Genomic DNA, 18,353 nt, shown 5'->3' on the forward strand with positions numbered 1-18,353 from the left:
GATTTACATTGTGTTTATATCTGTGTAGTCCTGATCGTCCATTTTTATATCGTATGAAAATTTGAAATATTTGTCCTCCGGACATTATTCCACTACTGTTGACACTGAACACGTGTATAATAAGAGGTAACAAGTCGCGACAATGTGGGAGCGGTTGGTGGGTGGGTTGTTATGTGAACTTTTTTCCATCTCCGAGGAAGCAGCAACGACTTCAATGACAACCGCAAAAATATGTTAATACTGACTTTTCCTCTTTCCGGCTTGAGAGTCAAGAAAAACCGCACCGCTGTTGGTCAATGACAAGAAAAACTCGATTCCGCGATCTTCCGCGCAATGTTGACTTTTTGCCTATTGGTAAAAGTACCAAATTGATGTTGATTTGAATTTGTTTATCTGGTTTGTGATTGAATCCGATGCACTGAGGGTGCTTGGGAAAGAGGAACGGTCAAAGGGTGTCGTTTTTGCTGTTCACTTCGATCGAAGCATGCTCGGTTCATGCTCATCACGCCAATGTTGTTGCTGACGATCATCGATGTCGTTTCGCACAGGCCGGCGATGATGATTCCAATGATGATGATCATGTAGACTGTCTGGCCGCTTGCAGTTGGGAATCTTCTTCGTGAACGATCATCTCGCGTAACTATGGGAGAGGTAATGGTGGTGGTGGCGGTGCTGCTGGTGGAGGGTGTCCGGCAATGCAATGTGGTGAGTGAGTACGATCTCTGTTGGCTGCTTCTGCTTGGTACTGCTCGTCAATGGACCCCAAATCAACCCCAAGAGCATCAGCGATGATCATTTGAACGGTGTATAAATATCATTTGCAATCCAAAAATGAGCAACAGTCTTAATTGTGCATTGTTCCAACCAAGAGTACAGCAGCAACTGCAACCTCAGGCAGGGTAGCTCACGTTCTTAGAACCTAGAACCTTTCGGTGTCGTGTTCGTCCTGTGTGGGTCTGATCAAGCGCAGCTGAAAGAAAAGCAATGAAAGTGTTTGTAGTGTTAAGTGTGCTGGCGGTGGCCGTCTCGGCACGGCCAGAACCTCCGGCATCCGGTGGATATCCTTCCTATTCGGCGCCGTCATTCAGCTCAGCCGGTGATCTCGGATCCTACCCGGCTAGTCAGTCTCAAGGTGCGTGATGGTGAAGAGCCAGTTTTGTTTAGATTTAGAATATATGACAACACCGTCTTTAGAAGGACTATCATACAGGCGAAGTTTGTTTCCGATATTGTATTTTGGTTTCAAAAGAAGCGACTAGAGTAGGTGTGTTAAAGTAACCTGATCAACAACGCTGCCCAGGAAAAAACAAGATTTAAAAAAAATCAAGTTCAATCACCAAGAGTGTCACTCCAAATATGAATGAAATCGGACATTTTTAACTCCCGAATCAAAAAATGAAATAACATTTTCCGTCAATCTATATGGAGAAAAACCACTTGTTTATATTTCGACGTTAAATAAAAATCTAAACATTTGTACATCACCAAAACTGAGAATCCGACAGGAAATACATTGCCTAAAAATTTGTTGAAGACTGCAAATCGAACTTCGCTCAGCAAGGATTAAGTTATTGAACTTTTTACGAAGTGATTTAGTAATGTTTCGGCCCATCAAAACATGGACCGAGACCAATGGCTTTACTTTCCTTACGAAGAAAGACGTAACCACAGACTTTTCAACTCAGAAAATCGCAACGACCTCGGCTGGGATTGAACCTAGACCAACTGGGGTAAGAAGCGGTCACGCCTACCATTCAACCACCATCACAGTCTATACAATTGCTTGTTCAAAAGAACCTTCTGATACTACTGAATCAAATGATATCTTTCAATTCGCGTCAGATGGAAGGAGCGGAAATGCTTGCACTTTTGTGATTTTAATTTTATTAGAATCCCGCTACCAGTTGGCCAAAACTCGATCAACATTTTAATCTGCTGTAAAAACTTAAGGATAGTTTTGCTCAAATTAAAGAAGCATATCGAACGATATGAATGGGGGATTTGGTACATGCAAGTTGCAATTGTTCAAGAAGAAAATATTTGCCTTAAACAGCAGCTCATGAAATGAAGAATGAAACATTTATTATTTGAATGAATACAAATATTTTATTGCTCCTATAATGACTTCCTCCCATATTATCCAATGCAATGATTTTTACTTTGTTACCATCAAAGGTAAAACGACGCAATTTGTTTAATGGGAGGGAAAGTTTTTTTCTGTGTACTGTGACGGGTTGCTGTCGCGAGCGTAATATCCTAAGCCTATCTAAAACACTAAAAATTTTCATAGGCTCCTAAAAAATTCTGTTTTGTGTAATAGGCGAACGAACATAAAAACTGAAAATGTGTGCATCATTCATCAATATTTGGTAAAAAAATTATCAGTAATACATTTAATAGGCATTAAATTTGTTTAAACCAAAACTGTTCACTTGAATGAAGTGAGCATATAACACTAATTTTGCAAAAATATGAAAGGTTTAAATACAATAATATGTAAGGGTTAAATAACTTGTACAATATAGTCGATTTTTCAGTCTCTCGATAAAGCTATGATATACGAGGGGATGAAAAAACCGAACCTAATGTTGAAATCTCAAGTGTATGAAACGTTATACGCTCATTTTATTTTTTTTGTTGTAATTTATGCCTTTCGTCCATTGTGCCTAACGTAGAATATGCCGATCGTCTATTATGACTAATGTACAATATTCCTAACGTACGTCATTTTCATTTGATTTGACACAAAATTAGTATATGTATTTTAATGGTAATCGGAAGATAAAAAATCAAAGGCAGCACTGCCTCAATACAAGTTTTATGGGAATTGCAGTCCCAACAGATTGGAAGTTCAACTGGTCATCTTTGAAAGCGATAAAAACAGTTTTACCACGCAGCGCAGTGTATCCAAATAGGGAAAAACGTGGTGGAAATTGTTTTGACCACGAAAATATGACTTTTGAGCTATAGTGTCTTCAACAAAGTTTTTTTTATAAAATGATTACCATTTTATGGAAGTATTACAGTCGTGAATAATCCTCCAAACGCAGAGAAGCAAATTTTTGTTTGGTAATTCATGAAAATAAAAAAAAATGTCTTCAGTAAAGTTGTAGGGAATATAATAAGCAACAACTTTGCTGAAGATATTATGTATCCCTCCTCTCTCTCCCTCTTCTATATGTATCAATATGCTTCATACTTTCTCACTTTGCTCTTAAATTTTTACAAATGAAGACAATCAATTAAATACTTTATACCAAATCTGAGAGGTGTCCAACAGTCTGCCTATTTATGCAACGTGGTTTATTTTGCAAGAATTTTCTAAATCCAAGAGATAAAAATCGACTAGCAGTGGGATGAGACATTTCTTATACATATTACTTTTGGATCATCCAATAGTTTACAGAACTCATACGATGTAGGCACCCAACTAGAGTGTGAGGAACACAGTTCCGAGTTCTGCGCGAATTAACGAACTCAGTTTATATAAAATAAAATCATTAAAGCAAAAAATTGATACAAAGTTATAAAATTCATATAATAAGTAGTATGATTAATATAAATCAAATCAAATGAATAATTAAAACAACTTAGTTCAGCTCATTGATTAAAACATTTGACAATATGAAAAAAAGTTATAAAATTAATGAAATAAATTGAATTGATCTTAACTAACAAAATCGATGCAATGAACAAAAGGAATGACTAAAAAGAATCAACAAAATTAATCAAGCGGAAAACTGAATAAAATGCATGTGCTGGAAAAAAAATCCTAAAATTTAAAGCATTACTAAAACTAATCAATAGAATAAATAAAATCAATAAAATAAACAAAATAAATAGAACTAGAATAATAAATAAAATGAAGAAAAAATATGCAGAAAAAAATTAATTCAGCGAAAATTAAGCGATATTAAAAAGTTACAAAATCAATGGAATATATTAATTGGCATGACATTAATAAATTGGATGAAATGAATAAAATAAATGACTGAAAATAGTAGTCAGATTTTTAGCCTTCTGGAAGTCGCGCTAGTGCACTGAGTGCACGCTGCCCTGAAAATCTAGCGAAATCGTCTTAGGGCCCAAGCGGCTGCTCGTTCAGAGGGCCATAAGCGCGACTTTCGCAGGGTTAAAATGAAAAAAAAAAAACCTGAATAAAATTTACTGACTGGAAAAATGAAAACAGTAATGTGAAATAAATCAAGTTAAATAAATGATATGATTAAAATGCACGAAATGAATACTGATCAGTATGAATCCAAAGAATGAAACGAATAAAACAAATTGAATCAAAATAATGCTGAAGCAAATGAATGATTAAAACGAAATATCATATATTCACAATTGGTCATATATTCAAAATGAATAAAATAATCAAAACGATTAAAATTCATGAAATAATTAAACTGGAAAAATTAGTATATGGAACGAAATTTAAAAACAAAAATATATAAATTAAGTAAATGAAAAAACCGATTTGAGAACCATTATTTCAGAAAGTTCCGACAAGTTTGGTAAAATCCCATTATTTACAGAATGGCTAATTAATATATAATGCATTTTCTAGTATTTCAACTTTTTTCTATTTTCACCTTTTCTTTTTCGTGTTTCTTTTCTTGACGGTGTCGTTTATCTGTTATTTCTATTTTATTTATAGATCCTAATAAGTTATTAAAAACATGTTAATTCCCGAAAAAAAAAATTTGTGTCGAACAGCCATAGAACCATGGGAAGGTTTAATAGAAAGGGTTACTAAAAATATTTGTCTAAAACTCTTCGTAAAAATATTTTTTTTTTAAATTGATAATAATGAACGACGCCAATAAAGGAATTTCTAAACATGGCAAGATGCATGTACGATTTTAAAACTATTTTTCCTTGAAAACGGTGGGATCAAGAAACACGAAAAGCCATTTTTCATAAAGATATGTGCTTCCCACGCAGTGCTAGAAGCTGCTCAATTTTTTCCTTCCAATGCTCAATACAATTCTCCCAGAATATTTACAATAGTCCACTTTTGTGGAAAACGTAGCCAAAGGCACTCTAAATTGATAAGTTTTGTCAGTTTTCAATAATATTGCAACTGTCCCTGGCAGCACTGCTCCTATGGAATGCAATCAGACTAACTGCAATAACTTCAGTTCTAGAGCTGATCCTTGTAACTGTTAGTACTCAAATGAAAGACTATAGTCACATTTATTAGCCTTACTTGTTTTTGTGAGCAAATCTTGTCTCAATCAAAAGTTATAGCTGTTTAAAAACGTTGTTGTCCACAAACAACATGGGCATGAATGGGTTAACAGAGAGTGACACAGAGAGAGAGAGAATGCTAGTCGTTCATGGGGCAGGTAAATATTTCAATGTATTTATTTACATAGGAATAAATAGAAGGGATTCAAATCAAAACAAGTGGATTTTATTATTAATCATAGCAACCCTGGTTGAATAACTGCATCTACCATACGGGAGCGGTGGATGGTAAGCCTAGTTCACACTTGTATAATGATGGTGCTATTCAAACAGGGTTGCTATGATTAATAATAAAATTAGTTAATATCTTTTCTCAGCGAATTTTCGCAACCGTTCAATGTTCCACGAATGTGTTCCATAGAAGAATACCTTTAGAAATATATAGTGTTCTTATGAATTGATTGATGAGGTGATTTTTTAAGAATTTATTTTCAATTTTAACCGATTTTCCATTCTAATTTCCATATAAACTTTGAAATTTTTGGAGGGTCCGTAGACACAACCGATCGGTACCACAATTTGTACAATGACTAAGGACCATAAAAGGAATCAGCAGAGCCTGGTGGAGCTAAAAGTCAAAAATTGAACCAGTCTAATGCTGACGGTTATATTTATTGCCGTTAGCACAAAAGCGGTTCACTCAGTCAATTACAACGCAGCCTCTTTCCAGTGATCCTTCTAGCATGCGAATTGTTTCGTTCGGAATTTTCGTTGTGGAGATATGGATTAATGAGTCGTATACAAATCAATACAACGAAAATTGGACGATCCGTTATGTTTCATAAAAGTTCATACGAATACAATGAATTTTTCAATAATATCATCAAAACACACATAATCTTAGTTTTCAATGGTATATTTGAACATATGCTTAATTTAAAATTCAATAGGGATACGAAAAGTTTAGAAGACACACGTGGAATGTTTGTTTTTAAATTTTTCATCTATAGTATAGAAGAGAATTGAATTGGAGTTGTTGTAGTTTTAGATTTTTTGGTCCCATGGCTGCCCATAGTGCAACGTTTCGATGGGATCTCTTCATCTCGAGGGGAAAGCAGGGTTTGAACATTAATTATGGTTTTCTTACAATACAAACAGTTTGAAGATTTTCGCAGGACTGCGAATATTTTCTATGCCAAGTAGTATATAATATTGAATTTGTTTCCGCGGGTGACTCAGCTTTATACTAAAATGCATAAGCTATTTATGGGAAAACAGCAGACAAAAACAGTTTTGTCTTCTGAAACCTACACAATTACATCGCACACATCAAATTAGCTTGTACATTAGCAAATAGTTCAGATTAATAAAAGATCTAATGACACAATTTAAAAATGGATAGAGAAATATCAAGATAGATGTGAGTCGTGTCGCATTATCTCACTACTAGGTGGATTACTTTGTGATCTGTGTATTCGTATAACACCCAACATATATTTGATGACTGAATGCAACGCTTATTCCAAGTGGTATATATAACTCTGGAAACTTAGCTTACTTTCATAATATTTTGTCTTTGAGGTGAACTTATATGTTGAATTAGTTAATTAATTATTGAGAAAATTCACAAAATATTTTCAGTTAACGTATATTCGATATTCAAAATCGGTTTAATTTTGCACCAGTGTAGCAATGCTCTTTCTGTAACGATATCATTTTTCGCAATTGAAACTTGGTACGTGAAGAATAAAAATATAAAATGTTCAATTTCCAATTTGATTGAATCGATTGGTATATGAGACACGGTCCTCCAGGCCTCGGAAAAAGTTTTTAAAGTTTGAGCGAATCCTATACATTTCTACAACACGTTCAATGTTATCAGGAGCTCTTCTAGCTCTGTCTATCGTTCAGTTTTAACGGCTTAGGGGAGAGTGGGTACGCTTGATCCCACTTTTGTTTTGTTCGCACAACTTTTCAATGAAATAAAAATTTTAATTGCAAAGTTCGCCAGCTTGTAGTCAATTCGTATTGTTGAATTCGATGCCATTTCAGTTATATGAATAGTTTTGAAAATCATGTCAAAAAGAGGTTTTTGAAAAAAAAGTGTGGTAACTTGATCCCCCGCCTAGTAGGGCTAAAAAAGCAAAGCACACTATGACTTATGGGTACGAAAGTTCAGCTAATCACCTATCCTGACAAATTAATCAATAAGACTATCTTTTTAGATACACGACAAACTTTAACCACAGTAGAAAGTCAAGACAAGTATTTGCGGTAAATCAGTGCTGTTTAACTTGCTTTTCCAATCTTCAATTACTTATACGATAATTATCCATGAAAAAAAACATTATGGACCAATTAATGGTGCCAAGTACTTTATGGAAATGATGCTTTTCTCTTTCTATACATTTGGAAAGTCTTTGAGCGAACTAATGATGGGGATCAAGTGTACCCAGTGTTACAGGGATCAAAGATACCTATTGTATGAGGTCAACAAAATTTAAACTTGATTTGAATGTGTTGTGAAACTTTTTATTCGAAAAACATGTTTTTCTAGACAAAAACCCTTAGGAAGTAATCGTATTGAAAATTAGTGAAAGTTCTTAAAGCAAATTAGTCTAACAGATGCCTTTTATAATTTCTTCTATAATATGTCAATAAAGTAAAGGAATTCAAATACAAAGTGCATTTTTAATGTGGAATATATGTTCAAAAACATTTCCAATGGTCAAGTTCACATAATTTTGAAACCATCAACCTCGAAGAACCTTTCCGACATAAATAAGCGCATATTGTGATGTGGTGATTAAATCTCCTAGAAATAATTATGGAAAAGTAACTCTTCAAACAGAGTCAGACTTTTGGTGTCTTCAGTAAAGTTGTTGATAATGTCATTTAAAAAAAAAATAAGGGTAATTCGCCTCTTATCGGGTTAGAGAAATCTCTTTTGGAATAATCTCTAACCCTATGTGCGGGGTTGGGAATCGAACCCAGGTGAGCTGCGTACAAGGCAATCGATTTACCAACTGCGCTAGACCCGTCCCGTTGAAAATTTTCTTAAAGCCAGTTCTTTTCAATAAAACTAAACTTTAGAGACTATCTTGAATAGAATGTGAATTTTATTGCTTATAGACAGCAGAAGAGATTTATCAATTGCAGTAAACTCAGCACAACTTGTTTTAAACGTTTTCTTTCACATATAGTCTAGTATATTTCGATATTCTGAACACACGGAGCATTCGTTTCTTCTTCAAAATTAGTTATGGAATGTCTTCCACATAGTTTTTTTTTATTTTGATTATAGACGTTAACCTTAGGGTTTTCGGCTCTTTTTCAGGTTAGAAAAATTTCTAACCTTGTGTGCGAGCCCAGGTGATCTGCGTACAAGGCAATCGACAAAATAACTATGCTTGACGCTAAGGAGAACGAACGGGTTTGTTTTTTGGCGGATTGCTTCACACACTTCAATAGCAAAGTTATTATTATGTGACGATAAAGTAGGATTCACACGATACATCAGGCATCCGTCACCGGTGCGGAACGACAACGGAACATTAACATTAGTTACATGTAGTTAAATGGAGGCATTCACACACAACACCAACGGCACGGAACGTTTTGACGTACGGCACGTGTGAACGGGTACAAGAGAAACGCATTTAACTTATCCTGACGGAACGGTGACGTTCCGTTGACGTTGACGGAAGCTGATGTATCGTCTGAATCGTCCTTAAATCTCATCGCAAAATCACACTTTCTCGCGATACTACTAACCTACTAACACATAACTCAACAGGAAACACGACCTACTGAACGATTGACTTCATTTTCCTGTTGAATATTCTATATATCACTGGAAAAACTTTGAAAAACATTGAACGTTAACAACAACACGTCCGGGCGGTTCGCCAGTGCTTATATAATTGATAGTACAACTAAAATCAAATGCTCATAAAAACCGATCCTGACCTGCTAGAGCCTAAAGGAAAACGTCATTTTTCATCATTTTCCTACTACCTATCCATAATATTGTTATCGTTGTTAATCACATTGAGTTTTTGTGTCAACTCTACGCATTCTCAAAAAATGCATTTTTAGCAAATATTGAAATGTATACAGTTTTACAGTGAGCAAGTTTATGTTTATAGACAATCAATCTAAATCAAACTTCGCTTCCCATTCGAAGCATTGTCCCTAATCCATATTTCGGAACATCTCTTCAAAGCAGAGCTCATGCTAATTTGACACCTATGGGACCTCGACCAAGAGTTCAATTACAAGATCCAAATCCCACAATTTTCCAAAAGTCTTCGTGATGCCTAAAGCAATAAAGTTATAGTTATAAACTTCTGCTCCGATAGTCAGGCTGCGATCAAGGCCCTTAGCTCAGACAAATCCCGTTCCAAGCTAGTGATCGCGTGCCGAACCCAAATCGACGAATTAAGCATTGTCAACACTATCTACCTTGTCTGGGTGCCCGGACATTCTGGTATTACTGGAAATGAATGGGCTGACGAATTGGCCAGGGCAGGTTCAGTGATTGACTTGGTTGGTCCTGAGCCCGCGCTGCCAATTTCGACAAATTGGATAAGGGAAAAAATACGGTCCTGGGCTTTGTCCGAGCACCGCAATTATTGGAGAAATCTACAAACGTGTCGCCAAACAAAGGCGTTTCTAGAACAACCGTGCCCAGTGATTTCGAAAAATCTCCTACATTTTTCGAAGCTCCACTGCGGCATGTTGACCAGCACTGCAAACTCAATTATCACATGGCAACTATTCAGCGCGCTGAGTCTTTTTCATGTGATCTTTGTGAGTCCGACTACGGAACCTCATATCATCTGATATGCAACTGTCCAGCGGTAGCGCAATTGCGATTTCGAGTCTTCGGCCGTCCTTATATAGACGAAACCATGTTTGGACGACTGAAACTCAGAGACATACTAAAGTTTCTTATCCAATGTGGTAAAGAGCTTTAGGCTTATTCGCAGGCAAGTTGAACTACTTGTGAGTTTAACTTACCTGTTGTTTATTTTTGTTTTTGTGCTGTTATTTTTCCCACCAATTCTACTTCCCCACACCTCCTTGTCCTTTCCTCAGGAAATGATGAAAACACACAGCAAGGCACAAATCCCCGACTACATACGGGGAACGTGCCATTTAAGCCAATATATTCTGATTCCTGATTCCCCTTTAAAAAAGCTAAGTATCATGACATGACCCCCTACCCCCTGTTGTCACACATCATCACAAAATACAACCAAATGATTTCAACGGCTTTCCTGAACGCTGAAATAACTTTCGTAATCTTGGAATCAACTGGATTACCTGCAATATCTTAGCGGCATATGATATTCAATAACATAAACAGATTCTCTGAAATTTTGAGTTTATTTTTTTCTTTTGCGGCATTCGCTTCCTTCTCCAAAGCTTCAATAGGATACCGAGCTCTGCAGCTTCTAGCAAGCGAATGAAATAGTTTTCTGAAACCATTTTTTAATTGTAGTTATTAATTGATATATTTTCGTGCAGAATTGAATATTTTGCTTCAAATGTGTTTTGAAATGACTCAGTTGGGGCCGGCCCACTTTGGAGCGGTTGTTTTAATGGGTAACTCCTATTCCTAAATTCAATATGGTGACTTTTCCTTGGCGAGTTATTATATGAAACCGTCCAATGTGGATATGTTTGGTTTGCGAAGGTTGTAATAATAGGATCTCTACATATCCAATATAAATATGATGTCGAAGCTATATCTCTTATGACGGATTTTTTTCTATAGATAAATCTGAAAACTTCCAATGTGGGTACTTTTACAATAAAGAAGATGTCGCCATCGTGGATTTCAAAATGGCGTCAGACATCGATTTTTGGCATCGACCGTGCCGTGTCGTTAATTGAATTATAGAGAAAGCAGCATTTACACTAATAAAATGAGTTGCCTACAACCGACCATATTCGGGTGCCGACAACTGAATTTAGTAACCTTTTTGAAAACTGAAAAAAATTGTTGTGAACAATTCGGTAGCATTCAATATTGAATCTCAAAATAAAGGGAAATCCCTTCGTAAATATTCGTTGCGCATACTTTTTTGATCGCTTTACTTCATTTTATAACATTAAGCAAATGATCAAACAAAAAAACTTTTGAGAGAATTTTTACTTGTTCATAAAATATTTTGCTTTGTAGAACAGAACAGTTGGCTTCGGTAATCGGTACAAAAAGAACATGTCAATATAGCACACAACTAATATTTGTCGGAATGACCATGTCTGCTTTTGGTCAAAAGTAAAGTCAGGGTGCTGATAATCGACCACTTTTCCCTACTATTTTCCTTTACGGAATTTTTATTTGCTGCTCTGACTGATGTTACTGCGGCAAACTACAAATAACGCGGACATATTCGGTCAGCGTTATATCGCCTCAACCACAAATCCGGGGATTCTTCTAAAAGAAAGCACAGCATAGATTAAGTTATTTTTTCGTGTGTAATACATCACAATTCGTTCAACTAACTTTGCTTTTTTCGGTTGTGTCCCGCGTGGAATGGGTTAATTTCGACGATTTATTTTACTTCATATGCCGTTCATGTTAGTCTCGAACTTAGACAGATTCAAAACATTTTGCGATCAAGTTAATTCCGTTAGAATGAAACTTTTGAATCGTTGCTTTTATTTATCATTTCCTTCCGGCGCTTTTTGTCAATAAAGTTACTTACTTGCATACCCTTCGTGAGTCATAGCAACCAAAAACTCTTTTACTCAAAAATGCAGTCTTAAAAAATTGTGCAAGATCGAAAGGAGAAAAGAAAATCAATCCTGTACATTCACGTTGAAAACCGATACTGGCCTGTCAACCTCAGCGTCCTTAGTCGTCATTCCAGTTTTCTGTAACATTCAATTGATAATTTCGCAACATTTTTCGATCAGACGGAATTGGGGGCATTCTAATGGATTATTATATCCTTGTAGATGAAATCCTCTTTATTGTCACGGTACCACAGTAGGACCTCCTGGATGTAGTGACCGCTTGCCACATACAGCCAGAACTTCATTGGGTCTTTGGGAAAAGCAGGAGTCCTTTTTCTCCAGGCATTGTTCCTTATTCAGCTTTGAGTGCATCGCTTTTTGAGGAAAAAAGCTTGGTTTTGAATCCGCAGCTGCAAATTCCTTGCCAGATTTTGGATTCTGGGAAAATTTATCGGTAAAATAAGTTTAAATTTGCTTGGGACCTCGTCCGACAAAACATTTGTCCGAAAGCGGGCAGAAAAGGCTTTTCGACGTGGGTGTGTGCAGTTTTGTCATACAACTAATTTCAGTATCAACCGTATGTGTTATAGACGGAATAGAAAACAAGCCAAGTTTGTCTCGCCATAGCTCACTTTTGCCTTTGTCCATTCACTGTGGGTTTGAATTAATATTTGATACTGTTTGTGCAACGAAACAAATAAAAATATTTTTGGAATTACCCGTGAAATTTTATAGTTTTTGGATGAATTTGTTTCATATGATGTCAACCTATTAAGCATGAAGATGTCAAATTCGTCAAACATAGAGCTTTGAAAATTGCTTCTAAACTAGATGTAACCAGATTGGAAGACTAATTATTGCAATTCCCGTATGAAGTACCTTTGTGGCCATGCGAGAATAAAAAAATAACGGAATATGCAAACCAAATGCTGATGTGATATACGTTTCCTAGCATGTTTAAACTTTCCCTCCAAAACAGAACCCAATTACCATGCTAACCAAATACAATTCTCCTTTCAACTCTTCCCCCACAGGAGGCGGCGGTGGCTACAACTACCAACCCGCAACTCAGATTGTCCAGAAGCACATCTACGTGCACGTACCGCCGCCAGAGAAGGAAGAACCCAGTTACCCTCGAGTGATCCAATCGGGAGCACCCCAGAAACACTACAAGATTATCTTCATTAAGGCACCAACACCGCCACAACCGAAGGCCCCAATAATCCCTCCGCCACCACAGAACGAAGAGAAGACCCTGGTCTATGTGCTGCACAAGAAGCTCGAGGAACCGGAGGAGATTATCCTGCCGACGCCGCCACCGACCAAGCCCAGCAAACCGGAAGTATACTTCATCAAGTACAAGACCCAAAAGGAGAAGAAGCCCGAATACGGTCCCCCGAAGCAGGAATATGGAGCCCCCTCGGGTGGATCTGGACCGTACTAGGCGATAACCTGCACTGGATGGTGGCATCCGTCCTTCTGCTACTGATGTTACCCTACAAATACTGCTGCTAACAAGTCTAATCGGTGCGAATGTGCGAGCGAGAGAGCGAGAATAAATCACATTTTTTTCTGTTTCGTTTTTAGCTAGTAAGGAATGAATAAACGTAACTGCGAACGTTTTGGTTTCAGCAAAACCGTTCCGCAGTTTCCGCGCTTCTTATGTGTATATAGGACCTAGTATAATCCTATGCAAGCATCTGTCCTTAGCGAGCCATAGTCGATTCATGTTATTTATTACGTTATTACAAACAAAAACGCATATCTAGTTGAAGTAAAGAAAATTTAACGGTGACAAATTTAAGAAAAAAAATCTCTTGTGTTGATTCACTTAAACCGAAATTACAAAAAAACACCTTGGACGAACGAAGAATGGTTCAATCCATGATCTAAGTTCATTCAATTAAACTCTCTATGTAGCAACCGACCGCATTAGCGGTAATTATTCTAATGTGATGGTCTACGTAGCAACCTTCGGTCCGGCGTCCGTGGTTTTTTATATTTTTTTCTGAATCGTCACGAGAACGGTACAAACCAGTGCACGGTAGTAATGGATGCCTCAAGGATGCACTAATTGCAGTATCAATCACACACCGCATCGAAATGTTACAGTAGATCTCGTTCTACACAAATGAACTAAACTTGGATCGCATATATGGTAAATCTATTAGTGAAACTCATCATTAATAGCAGACAATTGATCCTGCGTTTGACCCATCGTGGAAAAAAGTTGTCCGTAATTGGCGGTGAACCTACAAACGAACAATTCAAATTAGTCATTTTATTCAATTATGTTCCGATGTTTGTTGCCGATTTGCTATGCAGCGAAACGATTTATTTTGATTGATGAAATTATTCAAAATAACGTTTGCTTCACCGCCTCCTCTGCAATAGACATAATTTGTATGTCACCTTTCAATTTGAGTTTGATGATTGATGGTGCTCACAACGGTGAAGATGAACATTCGGTTGGAGAAGCAATCAATCGGGCAATTAATCTGCGATATCCAGCGTATGTTCATGATCCGAAGCAGCATGGTAGAAACAGGTTCGAAGCAAGAGAACATAGATCCTGCTTGCTTCTCTTTCTAGTTCTTTCTAGTCCTTATTTTGGGCCGCTCAAAATTATTTCATATTCTCGTAGCGAATACAATTGATAGTTTTTGACGAGTTTGTTTACTTCTCTTAATCATTTTTTTTTTGAGATTTTCCTTTCGCTATTTTGTTTCCGTAAAAATATTATTTGAATTAGTTATGTAATGTTCGTCTTCATTTTCTCAGCTCATTTAATGGATTTCCGAGAAGAAATACAGTTTTGAGCGATGTTTGCAGTCGTCAACGGACAAAACCATTTCCCATTAAGCGATTTTTGTGACGAACTAAACAAACGGTAATCTGATGACGCTAGATCCGGGCATACACACGTTCCCAAAAAAGGCTAATAAAGTGCCATGAATTCAGGAACAAACACGTTTTTACGTTACGAAAACAGGATCATGAACACAAATAATGTGTTTTATAATTATGTTCCATGTTCAGTCAGCAACGCCCAAATATCGCTTTTATTTGTGAAGATATTTGTTTTTTTTGTGAACTTCAGTCACGGTTTCCGTGTTACCATTACTAAATCCATTTTCTGTACGTGAACTGGTTCATAACTTCATGAACATTTGTTCATAAAACCAAAGCTAGAATGGTGATTATATTCATAGCTTTTGTAAAACATATTTACGCGTGAACTATTTCACGAAACCCGGAATATTATTCGGAATCCTTTCAATCATCGTGAACTAGTTCATGATTTCAGATATCATAGTCACGATTCAATATCCATGCTCGTGAAATAGTTCACAAAATCACACAATGTTATTCATGTATACGTGAAATGATTCCTGATTTCTAGCAAATTGGTCACAACTTACCATTCATGATCACGAATTAGTTGACAAAATTTTTATATATTCGTGAACTAGTTCATGATTCCTTCTATAATAGTCACGACTTGCCATTCGATCTCGTGCAATAATTCACAAAATCGAAAAATAATATTCATGTATAGGGTGTTTGGTTCATGGTTAAGAACCTCTCGGAGGGTGATAGACTGCTATATTTGGAGAAAATAATTGTTCTACACATACCATCAAATCTCAACCGTTACAGAGTTATTGAACTTTTTGTGTAAAAAACTTATTTGTCTTAAAATACCTCTAACTTTACAAGTGTACTTTGTATTTTAACTATTTTAGTTCCATTCGAAAGGTGAGAAAATTTCCTATTGAATGGTGTTCTCATATTTTTTAAGTAATTAGTTTTAATTACCTTTTAACCTGTAAAGTAGTTAAAAGTTAGTGTTTTGAGGAGGTTTTTGCTAATTTTCTCGAAATAATGAAGTATGATTATAGCAATATCCATTATCCAAAAGTTGGGTTTTACGACGATTCATAATTTGTTCTTGGACGACATATTCCTATCTCTTCTCATTTCTTTGTAATTTCATTACTATACTTTTCCTGTAACCGACTTGCAAGTGCTTAAAAGGCTCTAATCTGAAAAATATGCTTTATATCGTTATTTACAAGATTTTTTTGGAAAGCTGAGAAAATGTACTATCAGTGTATGTACAAATATCTTTTAGTTAAGTGTACTAAATTATTTTTTACTAACGAAATAACTCAAAATTTGTGTTTTTTGGAGAGTTTTTTAATTATTCTAATTATTATTAAACAAAATTTATCGTTACTATTGTTCATTTGATGCCCCTTAATGTTCTCAATTTTTATTTGACACTTTGTCTAAATCTCTTTTCATTTTGCTGCTATTTAATAGTTAACACAGCATGACCTCGCCACAAATGTAGTGGGTTCGAAATCGTTATTTTTGCATATAAAACGATGTGATAAAAACGATTTTGCGTCGAAACCAAAAGAGATAATTGAATGGAGTCAAAGAAAGAACTGTAGAACTTACTGAGATGCCTTATTTCCATGATAATAATGGTGATTTTTATTATTTACTATTTTAAGAAAATTAACGAAAATGCTAATAATAGCACTAACTTTAAACTAATTTACTTCTAAAAGAATACTAAATTCACTTAACTGAGAGGTATTAATACATTTTTCTCTGTAAAATTTTCCTGGCTTTCGAATAAAAAGAAAAAAAGTACAATAAGTGCCATACTTTTTCAATTAGAGCTGATATTAGTGAAAATTAGATAAAAATATCCAAGTTGAATAACCCAAACTCATGAAAATAAGAAAAGATAAGTGTATCATGTCAAAGAACGAATTATGCAGCTCTTCAAGACTAACAATCTGGATTATTAAATTGATGAGGTTAACTATTAGGATTTTCAAGAAATGAACGAAAAATCGATTAAAATTGTTTAATTTTCACTAAATTACTTTGAAAAGGCTACTTAAACTCATTAGCTGAAACCTGTGAGGGCATCACTCAATGCAAAATTTTCTCACCTTCCCAGTGGACCTAAAATATTTGAAATACAAAGTGTACTTTTTGAGTTAGAGGTATTTTAAGACAAATAAGTTTGTTACACATAAAGTTCAATAACTGTAACGGTTGAGATTTGATGGTATGTGTAGAACAATTTTTTCTCCAAATTCGACAGTCTATCACCCCCGAGAGGTTCTTAACCATGAACCAAACACCCTGTATATGTGAATATGTGGAATTCCTAGCGACTGACCATTCGTGCTCTTGGAATAGTTCACAAATCTTGAAATCTTATTCTTAGAAATGTGAACTGATTCATGATTCCTAATATAATAGTCAAGCCTGTTCATATATGGCGGTAAACTAGTTCACAAATTCAAAAAAATATCGTTCATGTGTTCGTGAACTGGTTCATGATTCCCAGTATAATTTTCACGACTGACCATTCGTACTCGTGAAATAGTTCACAAAATCATAAAATTTTATTCATGGATTTGTGAACTGGTTCAAGACTCGTAGCACATGATTCACGATCTATATTGAGTGCTTGTGATACTTAGAAGATATCCGTAATCATTTTCTATTTCATACAACTCTGTACACGGTCTTGAAATTTTCACGTGAACTATTTCACAAAATTTAGGTTTTGTCGTGAAATGTCATATATTTATATACAGCCTATACTGCCCATAAAAGCATAAGAGTCTCGTATTGAAAAACAGCAAGCCGAGAAAAACGCTGGTCAAGATTTACAGTTTCATTGAGCCTTATGGATGGGACAACCATGTTTTGGTATTTTTTCGATATTTTCTTAGCAAACCTGGTAATCTTATTTGTGCATTGTGATTCAGTGGTGATACAAAATACAATCCAACAGATAACTCATTTTCGACAAAAAACCATATGGGACTCTTATGCTTTTATGGGCAGTATAGCCACTAGTAATAGGTGCGAGTAGCAGATATAAGAAAACTAATAGTATTTCGAATATAAATATTCATTCGATAAGGTTCAATGTGATGTCTGGACAGAAAACGAAAACTGCGCTGTGTATCAAAAGCCACGAATCTTGTTCGTGATGTAGTTCACAAAACAAGATGCCGAGTAAAAAATCCGACAGTGATCAAAAGTGCACAGTAGTCACATTACTGCAAATATAAAATTCGAACGTGTCAAATCATAATAACGTGCATATAAATTACGAAAAACGTGACTAAGAAATTATGAATATAAATTACAATATTCGTGATTAAACAAAAATCGTGACTATGATCCTGTAAATCATGAACACAAATCACTCTACGTTGATTAAAATATCACGATAACGTGAATAGAAGTTACGGAAATCCTGAAATCATGAACGTAAGTTACACTACTCTTCCAGAAAAATTCAATTAAAATATCACGAAAACGTGAATTTAGATTACAAATAACCCTAAAATCGTGAGCATAAATCG

General features: G+C 35.6%; 1 protein-coding gene across 1 annotated transcript; it reads left to right on the forward strand.

Moving 5' to 3' along the window:
- Positions 1 to 855: 855 nt before the first annotated feature.
- On the forward strand, positions 856 to 13,696 carry LOC131682097 (uncharacterized). The gene is made up of 2 exons (XM_058963309.1): positions 856 to 1,132; positions 12,978 to 13,696. Exons 1-2 carry the CDS (start codon positions 985 to 987, stop codon positions 13,385 to 13,387), a joined length of 558 nt encoding a protein of 185 aa, XP_058819292.1. The 5' UTR covers positions 856 to 984; the 3' UTR covers positions 13,388 to 13,696.
- The last annotated feature ends 4,657 nt before the right edge of the window (positions 13,697 to 18,353 follow it).

This window comes from Topomyia yanbarensis, chromosome 2 (genome assembly GCF_030247195.1).
Source record: "Topomyia yanbarensis strain Yona2022 chromosome 2, ASM3024719v1, whole genome shotgun sequence".
In the NCBI taxonomy this organism is placed as follows: domain Eukaryota; kingdom Metazoa; phylum Arthropoda; class Insecta; order Diptera; family Culicidae; genus Topomyia; species Topomyia yanbarensis.

What these genes read in the sequence shown, in the direction of transcription:
- LOC131682097 (XM_058963309.1), top strand. Translation starts at nt 985, where the DNA reads ATGAAAGTGTTTGTAGTGTTAAGTGTGCTGGCGGTGGCCGTCTCGGCA. An exon ending in CCCGGCTAGTCAGTCTCAAG is followed by an intron (nt 1,133 to 12,977) that starts GTGCGTGATGGT and finishes CTTCCCCCACAG; the next exon opens with GAGGCGGCGGTGGCTACAAC.